At 29.8% G+C, this 17,368-nt stretch overlaps 1 protein-coding gene and 1 long non-coding RNA gene across 2 annotated transcripts in view; one reads left to right on the top strand and one right to left on the bottom strand.

Annotated features, from left to right (window-relative positions):
* Positions 1-16,369, top strand: part of LOC123009688 — a 25,591-nt gene extending 9,222 nt beyond the window's left edge. The window contains exons 2-4 of the mRNA XM_044406164.1: positions 3,016-3,135; positions 7,012-7,126; positions 15,376-16,369. Of these exons, the coding sequence (XP_044262099.1) occupies positions 3,016-3,135; positions 7,012-7,126; positions 15,376-15,713 (573 nt within the window). The 3' untranslated portion in view covers positions 15,714-16,369. The remainder of the gene's footprint in view (positions 1-3,015; positions 3,136-7,011; positions 7,127-15,375) is intronic.
* Positions 1,081-1,325, bottom strand: LOC123009689. Its single transcript, XR_006413031.1, has 2 exons — positions 1,266-1,325; positions 1,081-1,215 (listed from the first exon to the last, which is right to left on the bottom strand). It is a non-coding gene; the product is annotated as an uncharacterized LOC123009689 (long non-coding RNA).
* Positions 16,370-17,368: the final 999 nt, after the last annotated feature.

The following is a 17,368-nucleotide window of genomic DNA, read 5'->3' on the forward strand; positions in this document are numbered from 1 at the left end:
TTGAGAAAAAAGTTATAAAAATTTCCTAAAAGTGTTATGTTATAATAATTAATAATCCTAAGAAAAAGTAAAATCTTGGTAAAAAATATGAAAATTCAGGAATTAAAATTAAAGGTCAAAATTTCAAAATTAAATTTGTTTACAGTTTAAAAAAGTTGTGTTTTAAAATAAGATACAATACAGTAGCAGTGGCAATCATGTGTGAAATTGAACTTCACACAACGAAATCAATACGCGAAATACGCCATTTTTTTGCGCGTTAAATTTCCAGCATTTCACACACTGACAAAATATGTCAACTAAATGTTGAAGTATTTTAAATAATTAAATAAAATATTGAAAAAAACGTTGTTTATACATATTATAAGTATGTGCAAAACTGTTTTTAATATAAAAATATGTATTTAAAAAAATGTACTTTGCGGAACATTGTATACAAATAAAGAACTTCAACAACCTTCGTTTTTAAGATTTTGCAACTACTCCAAAAAAAGAACAAAAATAATAGTAAATTTTTGAACTCCTTAAGTATTAAGTTTAATCTTAACTAATTAAATGAGTCGCTTTTTAACATTTAGGAAGTATGAATAACAGTTTGCAACGTAAACTTAATTCCATTTATCGTATTACTATTTCAGTAGAAATGTTCTTTGCTAATTGTTGACTATCAGTTGATTAGATGATTCTAGGGAGGGTCACGGTTGTGCTATCTCCTAATTAGATCACAGAGTATGTGGAATTGAGAGAAATAATAATTAATTTCCTTCCGTGCTGCATTCGTAAGAAATACAGTACTGGACAGGTGGTTTATTATTTAATAAATTACTCGGTTTTTGTTTAATTTGGGGTGAAGTTTGCGAATTTGTAAACCCTGTTTACAAGAATTGTTCAAAGAGGTATCGATCAGTTTCGTGTTGCGGTGCCCAGACACTTCATTAGAGTGCCACTTTGAAGGTGCACTAATTAAATTTTGACACTAAAGATTCTAATTGTGGAACCGACTCTTATTATTCGTGTTATGTTACAATTAAAATTAGATCAAGTTAAAAATCTGGTTAACCATTAAACAAAACAAAGTAATACGACAAAAGCGAAAACAGATTTTATTTCATTATTTACAAAGAGGCGAAAAGGCAACAACAGCAAATTTCAAGACATCCCAAAAGACAAATCAAGAGTTTGTCAATCCAGTTGTCAAAACACGACTCTTTATTGCTTTAAAACCAAACAGTTTAATGAATTTCTATTTTAATTTTCTTACTTACCCCATATTTTGTAAATTTTGAACGCTTTTGTGACAATATTTTATCACCTGTCATAAAAGCATCTTGTTAGTCGTTGGTAAATAGATTTTCCATGTCTTTATAAAATATTCGAAACAAGTCCATAACAGTTCTTATTAAACATGCATGAGATATCCAAAAAGGATTTTCTAACAAAACTAATCTAATTCTTTGTATTGAATAAATTTGATAGGAGATATACGAACATGAGAATAGGAGGTTTAATCAGATTTTTGATGCTTTGAGTGGTTTATTTGGACAAAAACGATTGCTCTAGGCTCGAATATGTATTTGGAAATTTACTTTTCAAATCGATGAATAATAAACAAAAAGGGTGGAATATATAATTTGCTTGAAAAAAATTAAACATGTTTCCTACGACCCTAACAGAAGTTTGTCCAACTCAATTTTAGAAAGAAAAGTCATCAATTATTTTCCACCTTAAACTTTCCTCTCTTGTAATACAAATAGCTATTTTTAATTACATAACATGTAAATTTTCAGTGGAAAGATATATTTCTTTTAGAACCAAAACTATTTAATCTTAAAAAACTCTTAACAATCATATAAATTAACAATACTTTAAATATTCTTCGACTAATTATTATAAAAATTCAACAATATCGATTTTGATTGAAATTTTGACCTGCGAAGCGTTTGTAAACATATGAAACCTCGCTTTAATATTTTTCACATTGAAAAGCAAAACAATAGAAAATTTTCATTATTAAAACACATCCGGCCAAAGCCTACAAATAATTGAAAATTTCCAGTCTATTTGATTGAAATCTCAGTTTTGACACACTGAAAGCACAATAAAACTGAATTAAAAATCGAAGAGAGATAAAAGTAAATGACATACTTGAAAGAAGCTGGAAAACAAAGCTTCAACGACGTATCGGAAATGTATCTTTTCGAACAAGAGAACGGTTTCTAATTTAGTTGTTTTGTGCTTTATTTCCGTTTGCTTTTATCATTTTGGGGGCCAATGGACAAGAAACGGGAATGTCTTATGATCCAATAAAATACATTTTGTCACTCATAAGAATATTTTTAATTGTTTGAAATTGTGAAAATGTTCGAAACAACAAAAGCCATTTTGACGTTTAATTTATATTTCTGCGACAGAAAAGATAATCGTTTCTTAAGTTCCATTTTACGAGAAAACAACTACAAAATTACAAAATTAGGACAGAAAACGCAGACTCAAATAATATCGTTTGCAGAAAATACAATTACACGAAGAGCAGATTGCCCATTATAACATGGATGGCTTAATTTTATCTTCAAAGTTTACTGCTGACATTACGAAAATCAGAGATGAATCAAATTTGTTGGAGGAATCTTACAAAAACTTGTACGTAAAGTACGACTTTCCATAACTTAATCAACACTTTACACACTCGGAAAATTCAGCTTTCTCTAGTTGTAAAGTTTTTGTTGAAATTTCAATCGATGGAAAGCCAAAAGTGACAAACTAATCTTCCTCCATTTAACAAACATTGACCCGAATTTAATATTCCGCTGACGCTGAGATGATTGTGGAAAAAAAAACAATCCTCGAAGGAAGCAATCCGCCCCAACACTGAAAACCTTTCAACTCTGCTAATTTTTCTCCCAGTATTAGATTTAAAAAAACGGCAATTGAATTAATTCAGGAGGGTTGCTGTTAATTGCGTTTTTGCTTCAAGACTAATTTATGTTTTTTTTATTAAATTCTGATTTGTTTCAGGTGGGACTTTCAAGATTGAAGGAATCGGTCGCTCCTTCAGAAGCAGATAAAACGCCAGACACACGTTCGTCCTTAGAATATTATCCGTTTGCGATGGTTTTTCGCTTAAGAGTATTACAGGTTGGGTGTATTTTATGTTGTGGGATTTGAGGGAAAATATAAAGGAGAAACGGCAAAATTGAGTGTTTTTTAGATTTTATTGAATCAAAGTAAAAATATAACAAACAACAACGGTTTGGTTGTTGGATGTATATAAAATTACAGTTAGATCAAAATCATTGTAAATTGTTCTCATTTCAAAGTCCTGACATTAACCTTAAGAAATAACTGCAAATATTGTGTTTTTTTTTTAAATCAACACAAGTATAAAAATGTCATCAAAAACATTTTAAAGTTATTCAAGATTTTGTCATATTATGTATTTAGTAACTTTCTTGTATATAATAACATAATACAGGATGTTTCGTCTAAACCCCACATTACAACTATTGGGAGTTCGAATAATCGTATTTACCTATTTGCAAATTGCTACATAGCCATAAGTCCTGCTAAATGAAAATATTTTCAAGATGGTGGCACTTCCGGTTATACCGCAAGTCAGTCTCAACTTTCTTATTTTAAATGGAAAGCCATACAGGGTGCGCCCCAGAGAAAAATGCCATATAAGATAAGATACCAGGAACGAAAAAAATGTTAAAAAAATGTTATCTATAAAAATTTCGTAGTTATGAGGGTTTAAAGTTTGCACTTTGACTCTATTTATTTCTGTTGGAAAAATATTTTTCCAAGTTTTTTTGCTATAGGCTATTAAAAGAGGAAACAAGGAAGCTGTATTCTAAATTGTAACTCTGTTCAATGTTATTTGTGGCTTTTAGTGCCAAAATTTTTGTCCCTTTACTAAATAATTGTACAAAAACATAGACAAGATCGAAGATCATCAGTATCCTTAAATAGATATAAAAAATGTCAAATGTCAAAAACTAAAAAAAATTTTGACAGATAGGATTTTTCAAACATTTTTTTCATGTTCCTGGTATCTTACCTTACTTGAAAATTTTCTCTGGGGCGCGAGTTCTGGCACTCGTATATTTTACTGCGTTTTTGGATTAATCGAGATATTTTAAGGGAGTTTTCATCAGCTTTCTCTATCTCTAAATTTAGCCGTTTTTGAAATATTTGGAGTTTTTTAAAACATTTTGGATCTGCACCTTCCACTTTAAAAATCGGTAACTCTGCCACTTTTTAAAATTTTGAATTCGTTTTTTTGGTGTTTGAAAAAGAAAACTTAGATTTTCGTTTAGGTGTTTTCAAATTTTGAAAAAAATATTAACAAACTCCAAAATTTTAAGGTTACTTTTGTAATAATTCAAATAGCCATAACTCAATTTTCCGAAATAAATTACTCCAATTTTTATTTCACTAAATAGAAAAGAATTTGATTCTGCATCGATCTGTATTAACATTCCCAAGATCTAAATTTAATAATTTTCAAGATATGGTGACTTTTTGTTAAGACTTCCAAAAATCTATCATGTACTAGTCACACCCGTTTTAGCATAGTTTGCTATGGAAATAAAAAATGTCAAAATTGTTTCTCAATAAACGTGGACAGTAAATTATTATTTGATAAATAGTGCCCAAATATTATAAATTAAAGCTACTCAAACTTAGTTTTAATGAATTTATTTTGTATTTATGGAGAGTGAATCAAAATTATGAGCAGAATATATAAGAAACCTTATGACATATAAGAACATATATGTAGCCTTAAAATTTTGGGGTTTGTTATTTTTTTCACAATTTGAAAACACCAGAAGCAAGATCTAAACTTTCTCTTTCAAACTCAAAAAAAGCAAATTCAAAATTTTAAAAATGGCAGAGTTACCGATTTTTGAAGTGAAAGGTGTAGATCCAAAAATTATTGTAAAACTTCAAATATTTCAAAAACGGCTAAATTTAGGTATAGGGAAAGCTGATGAAAGCTCCCTTAAAATAACCCGATTAATCCAAAAACGCAGTGAAAAATATAGCTTTCCATTTAAAATAAGAAAGTTGAGACCGACTTCCAGTATACCCGAAAGTGCCGCCAGCTTAAAAATATTTTCATTTCGGAGGACCTAATGGGATTATGGCTATGTACCAATTTTCAAATAAATACGATTATTAGAACTACCAATACTTTTAATGTGGGGTTCAGATGGAACAGTCTGTATATACTGGGTGTTTACGATCTTGGAGTTGAAAATTGACCTAGTAATAAAAGAGTACAGAAACACTGTCAACGAGAAAAAAACTCACACAATTGTTATTATTACGAAAGTTATTTAACTCCAAAATATTGGTACACGGTTTGAGGGTCACTGGAATTATTTCCTTGTTCAGATAAAATTGTATTGTTGTAACAAATAAAAAAATCGTATCCATGATAATGAAAGAGAGAAGGCACTTCATAGTTTTGACACTGTCATCATTTGATTTGCTTTTGCTTTAGTTTTTGTCAAAATTCGATGATCTTCTGTTTAATCTCTTCTAGTAAACTGGTTTCCAATAGTTTTGATTCGTTTTTCTTAATTTTTTTCCACATTTATGAACATGGACGGCAAAAAATATTAAATAATAAATTGGTTGTCGTGATTATGATTTACAGTGAAACACAACGTAATGATACTAATGGCCATTGTTGCAGCCGAAGCAGCAGTTTTCAAACAAATAATATAAAATGAATTATTTCCTTTCACAATGTAAATTTTTGTTTTATATAGCGTACTTATTAGTTTTCTTCTACCGTAAATATCATCTCACTTAAATTTCAACCTCAAGACCGTAAACACCCTGTATATCCTTACTAAAACGGATATGCTTGAACGCTTTCATACGTGTAAAACGTTATTTAACAATCTTTGTCGCACAATTGTAATTGTTTTTTTTTCCTGTTGGAAAATTTAAAAGCACTAAAAGTAGAGAACAAAAAGAGATTGAGTGAAAGTAAAAAACAAGAATTCAATCACAATTCTACAAAGGAGTAGAGTTTTATTGAGAAAACAGACCTAAAAGTGCATAAGTTTTGTGAATTCGAGAGGATTTGCCCGATCATTTTTCGGTACTAATCTGGAAAAAAATATGTTCAAAATTAATTGAGCAAACAAAATTAAGTTTATTATTTTTTAAAGACATATGAAAATTTTAATATGCGTTTTTTTAAGCCCACCGAGAAAAAAATTGAGGAAATTGTCCCTTATCTTTTCTTGGAAAAATCAATTTAAATTCATTATTTTTTACTCTTTTTCAAAGCAAATTTGAACTTAATTTTTATAGCTAATCGGATGGGTTTTTGCATAATCTTGAATTCGATTGGTTGGACATATTTTTAATATATTTGTCCGACTACAAGAGCTAATAATAATCATTTTGCATTCACGTAATTACCACTAATGTGAGAACAAACAGTTTTTTTTTCTTATTGACCAAAATTTATTAAGCTAAAACATGTTTTAATTAAAAAAAAAACTTTACGAAACGAATACCATAGAACAACAAATGCACAAATGCTGAAAAATCCTGCGTATACGAGTTTATCTGCAAACTTCATTTCTTAAAAAAATATTTCTAATCGTAACAAAATAAACCAAATGAATTATCAATTAAATTGTAATTGTAATTTGCAGAAATCGTAATTAAAACACTTGTTCCGTTCAAATATTTTTCCACAATCACGACTTTGAGCGCAATATTGACGTTTTTACGACATGACATTTTATCAACTCTTGAGCATCTACCTATTATTATTATATCAAAAGCTGTTTATTTATGTCTTTATTTACGACCTAAAACTAAAAATAATTTCAATTTTTCTCTTCAAAATGAACACAAAAACCGATTTTTTTTCTGGCCACAATCCCTTAAACACAAGAGGATTATTTATTCACCCCGATGTAATTAAACATGCAAATATTTTTCCAAGCCCCGACTCTCTAATTAACAACCTGTCGTTTGTAGATCGTCTGTGGCATCTCGTTTTTAGTCATAGGAACTGTAGCTTTTATTGAAGAGAAAGGGAAGATGAATCTGGGATTGGGGATTCCCGCAGGAGGAGCGACGATACTAGCTGCAGGTAGGTAAACCTTGCTTTTTTCAATAATTTATCGAAGTCTTTTGTGAGAAACAAACGAAAGATTGTTATCTTTAGAAACGAACAAAAGCGAGCTTTTGAAACGAGTAAGCGAAAGAAAATGAAAAAAATCTTCTGCTTTTACTTTTTTTTTCACGGTAAACATAATTCAATAGAGAGGGAGAAGCTCGAAATGGAAGAGTTAATGATTTAATGCTGCTGCAAGCGAAAACTGTATGAAAAATAATTTGTACTACACATCAGTAAATTTAATTAAAAAATTCTTCTATTTTCTATGAAAGTAATGTTAAATTCAATTTTAATCAAAGCCAAATAAAAGCCGTTTTATTGACATTTCAATTAATTCTCGTGACTGATAAAATGTTTTACTCGTTGCGACTGTGAAAGGATCAATTAATTGCATTCGATTATTGAATTAAACAGTTTGTGAAACGATCTTAATAAAAAGCTAAAATCTTAAGATAACATTTCGAAATCTTAAACTGAAAAGTACGGTTCCTGAAAACCTTCAAAACAAAATGTTTAGAAATAATAACGTCATATCGAATTCTTGAATCTTTTCAAAGTATCTACAATATCTTAATAAAACAATCAAAATTTTGAAAAATATTCTGTTTTAAAAAAAACTGACAATTTTTGGGTAGCCTCTGAAAAAACTGTAAATAATAATTATGTAATATTTTGAGTTTTATAGGAAGCATTTCTCGATATAGGTTTATAGAAACTTATTTTAATCAGTAGAGTAACCCCACAAAATCTTTCAACGTTTTTTCCGAACTCTATTTAACGATCTTAAAATTAGATTGTAAAATTTTACTCGTATGAATAATGTAGGTTTTTAAATAAAAATTGTAACAAAGATGGGGAAAAAGAATAACTTAAAAATCCCTAAATCAAAATAAAGCAATTTAACCCAAATTACCTTTATACCAAGTTGCACCGTTTAAAAGTTAGAAGGTGTTAAATTTTAAAAATTATTTTTGTTTTTCATTAATAACTTTTTAATGGATTAATCGATTTTTATAAAATTTGGTACAGAGAGTTTAATATTTCTATTTCTTTTATTTAATTTTTATTGTAAAAGACTTACTTATTAACAACTTAACACATTTTAAGCCATATTTTTGTTATACGTAATCCGAGTGGAGTAATTCTTCTTTTATTCTTCTTTTATTCGCAAGATACGTTGTTTTTAAACAATTTTTGTATTTTATAAAAAAAAACACTGCTTTGATTTTAGAGTAAAAAAATAATTTAAGTAGATGTGTTAAAATTTTGGACGTTGGCCATTTATTATTGTTTTAAAATTGTATTAATTTTTTTTTAGGTTTTAGTGTCTTTATGTATGTTTGTGTTAGTTAACAATAATGTAATTAATTATTAATTTAAACAAAAAAATCACAATTTCATGGGCGTCCTCTAACTTTTAAAGGGTGCAACTTAGTTTAGAGGTAAGTTGAGTTAAATCAATCGCTTTATTATGACCTGGAAAAATCTCAGGTTACTCTTTCATCCTTTTGTTACACCCTGTATAATTAAATAAAATTTGAACTTTTAAATTATTTAAAAAATAAGATCTAAAGTTGGGTTCTTAAAAAGGTAAAATAACAAATTTTCAAATCCTAAAAAAAACTAAAATCTTGTTTTTTTATTTATTTGATTTAATTTTTCTGTTCCCAATTTTAGCATTTTTTTATACAACCACATCGGTGTGGCGCATTTCTAAAAAGTCTCTCAGTACATTTACTAAACAATTGAATTTTTCCACAAAAAAGTCACGTTCGCTTCTACAAAATAAAGCCCAGTCTTCTTACAAAGTATACATTTTTCGATGGCAACAAATAAATACAAAGCTCCCACTGATGTCACCTATTGAAATTCAAATCTCCTTGAATTTCTAATTGTATCTTTTCGGCCTAAATCACGATCTTAAATAACAACATAAACAAACTTTTCCTCTGTTCGAAGTCTTGTTAACTTTGAACTCATTAAACTGCTAGTTAAATTAATAGCTCCGCTTAATGGAGTGTTGGCAAAACATTAAGATTTATAAGTTAATTGTTTCGTGACGCGATATGAAATACAGCTTGTAATTAAGGTTTTTTATGATGATGCACGGATCAAAATCTTTGTTTAAAATTCATTATTGTGTCTCGTGGTTTATAAACATTCAATTGCTGATGTACATATTCTTGTTGGAACTTAATTAAGACAGCGAGCAGTCGTTTGATGAAATTCTCTCAACTGGAAAATAAGTTAGTGAGGACGTGAAGAGGAGAATCGAAATGTGTGTCAAAAATAATTAGAATTTTTTTTCACAAACTGTTGGATTAATAACGCCCGACAGCTTTGCACAAACATTTCAATGCAAATGCGTAAAGATAATAATCAAATTAATAATACAATAGTAAATTTTATACATTTTCACTAAAATCAATACAGTACACCGAAATGTCGGCTGACTGTTGGTGTCAAATTTAAAATTTTAGTTTGGCAATCTTGAATTTCAAATTCAAACGTCAAACTTTTTAGGATTTGCGACGGGTGACTGCAGATTTAGCCGTCACATGAAACATTCTGATATAACAAATTAGAAGGATTACCAATAATTTAGTGTTGCCAACAGACTTTTTTGTCACAATATTCAAGAGGGGAAACGTGAAATTCTGCAGTTAAATAAATATTGGCAATGTGAAAAAAAATTAAAAACACACGTTTTTCTCAGCAATAAGCTAAAAGCTGCTTAATTTAAATTTTGATCAAATTTTATAGTACATAATTTTTCTCTAAAAACCTTTTAAAGCTAAATCCATGCACAGTCTAATTGAAACCAAATCTGAAAATAATAGCCAATTGAAAAGCTATTACGTAAACAAGAATTTACTTTACAAGCAAAGTTTTCACATATTATTTTATGATTTTATTTTAATTTTATCTAATTTTCTAAAGTTTACCACTTACTTTATACTTGTGATACTTATTTAATTTTTCTGATGCAATTACGTATTTTCAAAACTAAAAAAATGCTCAGAATATCCTAATTTATCTTATACAGACACAAAAACTTATTTATAGTTAAATACAGGATACGCCAGAACTCGTGCCTCAGAGAAAAATGCCATGTAAGGTAAGATACCAGCAACATAAAAAAAATGTTAAAAAAATTCTATCTATAAATATTTCGAAGTTAAATTTTGCATTTTGACTTTATTTATTTCTCTTGGAAAAATAATTTTTAATAAGTTTTTTTGCCACAGGCTAATAGAAGAAAAAACAAGGAAGCTGTATCCTAAATTGTAACTCTGTTTAATGTTATTTGTGGCTGTTATTGGCAAAAAAAATTCAACAGATAGAATTTTTTAAACATTTTTTCCATGTTGATGGAGTCTTATTTTATATGGCATTTTTCTCTGGGGCGCGAATTCTGGCGCACGCTGTATTATTGATTTTAAAATTTTAAATTTTGCAATTACGCCAGATTTTTAGTACGATTAATAAAGATTTCAGCAGATCCCACAATGTTTTCGAAAAATTGAAGGTTTTTAGAATGAACTTGAAAAATCAAATTTCTCGAAATTTTAGATATTTAAATTTAAGTTAAAATTAAATTTGACAATCCCTTTACTTCCAAATTACACTACACTTGATATTTGGGATGAACAAAAAAACCAGACTTATAAAAATAATTAAAAGGAAGAGGGAAATACGTAATACAAATTCTGTAACAAATAAAGGTGAGAATTAAAAAAATATTGAAATATGTATAATACACCACAATTTTTTTCTAGTACCTACAACATACATAATTGTTTTTAATTTACATTTGAACTGATTTTTGCTAAAAACACAGGTCAACAAGGGTTCGGTAACATTGATGACAATTAATAATACAAAAGAAAATGTTGACCTTTCACTCTTTTATCGTAATATATGACTTTTTTAATGTTTACAAAGTTTATAAAGTATAAAGTTTATAAAGTTTATTAAAATATTGTATGCTTATAATTAAATAAATTAAATAGTTTAGTTTAGTTTTATTTTCAGTACTCGTTTGCTTTAATATGGGTGTCAGAACGAAGTTAGTAACATAGGAATGATACGTGATGAGACATTTTGGTGAAAATTTTCGAAATCAGAGTGAAAAATCATAAACGTGGAAGGTAGTTTATCAATGTTACCGGAAATTTGTTCAAAACTGTTGACCAGTGAAATTTTCTTCAATATTTATTTTGTCTTATCATTTTTTTTTCACATTCAAACAAATGTTGTTTCTCATATTTGGTGGGTTTGTAACCTTGGTCATCTTACATAAATCATTTCCCGACCAAGAGGTGCAACGACATATTTCCCAACCTCCAAAAATTTAGAAATCGACATATTACTAGTGATTAAATAAATAATAAAAATAGGATACATAAACATTGACACAAGCAAATATTTTGTGAAATTACATGGTTCGCGCCACGGCAGTGCATATTTCGAAAAAAAATCTTTTTAGTCCAATAAATCCTACTTTTCGTCCCCCAGCAACCTGCGCAATTTCTCCCTATCTCCACCAATTTATGACCACTCTCTAATGTTCTTATTATAATGAAATAAGGCCTCTCGCTGCTATCTTCCCTTTTTCTGGTTTATTTTCCCGTCCGTTCCGATTTGTAATTCACACGACTTTCGACCTCGACTTAATCGAATCAACGGATAAAAGTCCGAACTACTAATTTGTTTAAAATCCCAGTCGTTTATTTGCGCTTAATCCCGAAGTTGGGAAAGTTCGTGTCGTATAAATTTAAAATGAATCAAGGAGTAATTGGTTATGTCTTGCTGGAATATAGAACCCGTATGGAAATATGAAATTTGCTCAAGTGGGAGATTAAAATGCTGCGGGTGTATTCGGTCTATTTCTAGGTTCAATATTTTAGGTCGGGTCATGTGTAAAACCTTTTCATATTTTATCATTTCTCCTAGGTATTTATTAATTCATAAGTCGAGCTTTCAGCGTTTCTAATTGGTAATTTCATTGATTTCTTGTCCAATCCATAAATAATGTAATATTCGCTAAGCGAACATAAGCCAACAAATGGCCAAACTTCTAACATAATTGTATCATCCAAAGTTGGAGCTAATAATGCACTGAAAGTAGAGTTTGCTTGCACTGCAAACTTTGCTATTATGTACCAGTTAAACCAATTTTGCCAACATTATAACAAAATTATGACTATTAAATATTAGGTACTATTATTTCACCCGGCAAAAAAAAACATTTACAACACTATATACAAAAATGAAAAACAGGACATAAATTTTATTTAATAAGAATAATATAATTATAAACAAAGACAAATAATTAACAAAATACATTAAAAATATAAGATAAACACGAAATTCATGAAGTAATATTAATAACTTAATAACATAAATTGCTTAAAATGCTAAACAAAAATGTTATTTATGTTATTATGAATTTCTTTATTATTGAGACATTTATTAACAATATTACAAGTTTTTAAAAGGACTGCTTATTGAATCTCAATAATTAAATTTGAATTTAATTTTAAAAGTTCAAGATTTAGTTACTTTTAAATTGTTTGGTACAGTGATAGACAGTGAATTTCGTCCACCCAATTTCTGTGACTTCACAAAAATTCACTGTAGTCTGTGCTTTATTGTCATGATATAGTCGTCACCAACAATATTTGAGACTCATTATAGAATAAGCCGCTTACCCCCCAAGGTGGTTCATGGGCCTTGCGGTAGAGATGCCATAAACAAATTTGCATTTCTTAAGACAGGCACGTTTCAAAGGTTTGTAGGAAGAGATGGTCCGTAACAGAAATTTGTTTTTGGGCTTTCATCAAAAAAAAATTAAATTAATTTTAATATTCAGTTATATTTTGAGATTGTTTTTTTACAAATCTGCATTATGACTTTAATATTAAATTAATATATTAATTCCCAAATGTTTGCCTGTAATAAATTAAAAGCCCACCATAAAAATTCCTGAATACGGCTCTTTTCTACATCTTCTGGGTAGTACCACACGCAGTGAAAAATTATTACGGTCGACCACAAAGCTGCTTAACCCTCAATAAAGCTTTGCATACGTCAATCCCAAATATTCCTGGTGACGACTATAACTAACATTCAAATACGTATTGTGAAATTTAATCAAATACGAACATGCCAGCAGTAAGTGCGTTTAATAAAATAAAAACTATCTCTCTGGTATAAGAAGGTATGCCTCAAAGATGTGCCTCTATACTTTTGGGCATACCCAAGGACTACCATTTCAAAGGACAAAGGTAAAAAGTAGCAAGAAGAACGTTAATCAAAATTCTAAAATAAGGTTAAGAAAAACCTAAAGAATAATTTACACTTTTAATCTGTCAGGGAAATTGGGTGGACGAAATTCACTGTCCATCACTGTACCTACAACTCCAGTTGCGGAAATGATCATTGGTACAATGCAAGACAATAAATTTGCAAGCAATTAACTTTTTGGTCCTTTAGCGGTAAAGTAAAATTTCTTTACCCTTCAATTGTGAAGGTTTGTTTTTTTGAGTTTGTTTCAACGGCCAGCTCGTCACTTTGGTAACAATAGCTTTACAACCACCCTCATTAAATTCATCATAAACTAGTCTGGTAAGTCAAAGTCAAAACTCGAACCCATAAAATTGAAGCAAAAATAGACGGATTGTGTTATTTGGACATTTGTGGTGGGCCAAATTTATTGTTCGGCACTGTACTCAGTGTTGCCATACGAACTGTTATTAATACTTATCACAAAAACTCTGGTGTGAACATCACACGACTTTCCTTATCCAACTTATTTGGAAAACATCTTTACGGTGGAAATGGGAGTAGCAAACCGAACGTTTGCGTTAGTGCCGGATTACACACAAAATAGATCTTTGTTGCCGCGGTTTCGAGTCTGGGGTGCAATTTTTTTTTTAGCTCGGTACCCATAATTATTTTTATTTTATCACATTTTACTGTTTAACAAGGTATATTTCATGATTCTAAATAATTTTATCTCCATGAATTTATTTATAATATCTTTAACCGTATAATTTTGATTTTTGGTCTTTGCGGCCAAACGATGAAACCGATTTTTACCAATTGTTTCGTGCTACGTCCCCTTGCTACAAGTAACTTACATACCAAATTTCAAGTTTCTAGCTCTTATCGTTCTCGATATATGCTGTTTACAGACAGACAGACACACACACACACAGATACACACACGACCCAATGACCCAAACCAACTTTTTTGGTGCCTTGAAACTATAATTCGTCCAGAAATGTAAAAATCTGGGTAGGTTAAATTTCAGCCGATTACAATACTTTCCTTACTAAAACAACATTATTTCCAACACAACATACAAAAATGAAAAGCAGGACATAAATTTTATTTAATAAAAATGATATAATATAATTAGAAACAACATGTTACAGTTACAAATGAATAATAAACAAAATACTTAAAAAATATAAAATAAACACGAAATTCATTAAGTAATATTAATAAATTACAAACATAAATTGCTTAAAATGCTAAATAAAGGTGTTATTTATGTTATTATGAATTTCTTTACTATTGAAACATTTATTAACAATATTACAAGTTTTTAAAAGGACTCTGCTTATTGAATTTCAATAATTAAATTAAATTTAATTTTAAAAGTTCAAGATTTACTTACTTTTAAAATGTTTGGTACCTACCTACAACTACAAATGCGGAAATGATTATTGGTACAGTGCCGGACAATAAATTTGATCCATCATTTGATCTGTCACTTTAAAAAAATTATCAATATAATTGATGTGCAGAATTTTTTATTGTCATAATACTGTCACCATGGTTAGGCATTAAACTGTCATCAATATGCTTGCAGTTACTTACATACTTTAATAGAGGGGATGTCACGTAGACAAATTTAACAATTTGACATTTTATGACAAGACTTAAAAGGTGAAGTTAGTTCACATATAGCCTGCTTTAATTTGCTTAAATTTTACGGTCTAATAGAAGCAATTAACGTTTCGGGCCTTAAACTAGTCTGGTACCTAAGTCTAAACATAAAACCATAAAATTCAAGCAAAAATAGAGGGATGTTAGATCATTTGAACATTTATGGTGACCAAATTTATTGTCCGGCACTGTACTATTTTGACCTTTTTTATGTTCCACATGTTTTTAACTTATCATTTATTTATTATTATTGTTGTTCTAGCTGCTAGTATCCACACCACCAAGGGCTTCAGCGGCTACCGCTCCTCGTCGTGCATGCCCGGCTCGCACTTCCGCTTCCTCGGCCCTTCTGTCAAAATCGCCATCCCTTTGACGATTCTGTGGGCCACCGCTTGCTCCTTCCTTGCCATCCTCATGCTCAAATCGACAAAAATCCTCACCTGCTACCAAGACAATATCTGCATTAACGAAGTTAATTTTGAATTTGAAGAAGAAAACGATCTTCTTGTCTTAGCTTCGGTGGAGTTACTATTAGCAGTTGTTACTTTTCTGGCCGTTTTTATGCTATTGAGGATTGACTGTAAATACGATCCTGACTGATCGGCGCCTCCTCCCGATCCCCAGGGGGCTGGCGTTGGGGTCAGCGTCATCGGGGGCGTCGGGGGGTTCTCCATGCCTGCCACGACCACCACCACCACCTGCGAGAGGGTGGGGAGGATAGCGTGGGTGGTGTAAAACTTATTATAAACACTTGTTTTCTATTTATTCTACTTGAACCAATAATAGCGTTTTACACGCGTCACACTTTCATCATAATCACGCTGTATACAATTCGCTAACTCACCCAATTATTAATTAGTACTTATCTCACTTACAAATTATTGAAACACTCTGTATTCTTACAAAAATAAATTTTGGGTTATTTTTGTATAAGACAAATTTCTACCATCAAAATAATAAATGTTAGTTTGTAGTAAATGGATTGTATTTTCTAGTTTTCTTGTAATGTTAGAGTTGGCTGTGATTTTTGTTTTAAGATTGGCAACTCTCTCATAATAAGATTGCTAACTATTTTACAATAACATAATAAGTCGTATTTTGTTACAAACTTGTTTTCAAATCGTTATATTTCAATTGCCTTAAACGGGGTGATTCTAAAATAAAAAGTTTGGAATGTTTTACGTGAAACACCCTGTATACGTAGTTGGTACATTGATGTTGTTATAAACACTCTTTTATGTAAAAATTATTGTAATAAAACAATACCTTTTATAAATTGGTTTATATCGTATTTAATTTAGTTATTTATTCTACGAGTTTGAGTCTAAATCGAACGGATTATTTCACCGAGTGGGTTATTAAACCACGAGTGTAACGAATGGTTTATCATCCACGAGGTGGAATAAAGCGTCCGATTTACATTCAAACGAGTTCAATACAACATTTTATTCTTCGAATTAGACTCAATAAGGCTTAAACTTGCTTCAAATCTGTTAAAAATAATCTGACGTTTCGTATTGAGAAATGCCAAACAGTTGTCAAAACTTCCTTACACGGGAGAAAAACCGTAAATTTTGTTAGTGTCGAAGAATAAAAGTAATTAATTAATTTATACAGGGGTCCTATTAATAGTAGTGAAGAAATTTTACGAGGTGTAAACAAACTCTACTTGCCTTATTTGAATGTTTATAATTTCTAACATATACAAGGTGATTCACGAGGAATAATGAGCCTGACCAAATTCTCGATGCAACCACCATTACCACTATTAGTTATTTTGCGACAACTGTAATGTGGGTTAAATAAAAAATTTGGTCAGGCTCATTATTTCTTGTAAATCACCCTGTAGAAAGCATTTGCTAACAGAAAAATATAATGTGGCAAATTTAACAACAAAAATTGTAAACAAAAATGATTTCTAAAGTTAGTTCTTCAAAATTTATTACATTGTTAAAAAATTCACTTAAAAGTAGCTAAAACAGATAAATATTTCCTCACGTCAAAAAAATTTGAAAGGAATTATATCTAGAGGTAAAAATTTTGCACCAATTTTTTTGTCACCGCATTTCTAATTTCATTAGGTACCTCAAATGTCACCGACTTAGAAATGTAAACTTTGGAATTAAGTACTTAAAAAATGCAAACTTTTTTTTATATTGCATTTTTTTTACTTCTTTAGATTTGTACTATCATCTCTTAAAATTTCTGCACAACTATTAAAATCACTCTGTACTTATACATACAGGCTGAGTCAC

Source organism: Tribolium madens, unplaced genomic scaffold, assembly GCF_015345945.1.
Source record: "Tribolium madens isolate multiple individuals breed KSU strain unplaced genomic scaffold, Tmad_KSU_1.1 Scaffold_7;HRSCAF=85;Tcas5.2_LG10, whole genome shotgun sequence".
Taxonomy (NCBI): Eukaryota; Metazoa; Arthropoda; class Insecta; order Coleoptera; family Tenebrionidae; genus Tribolium; species Tribolium madens.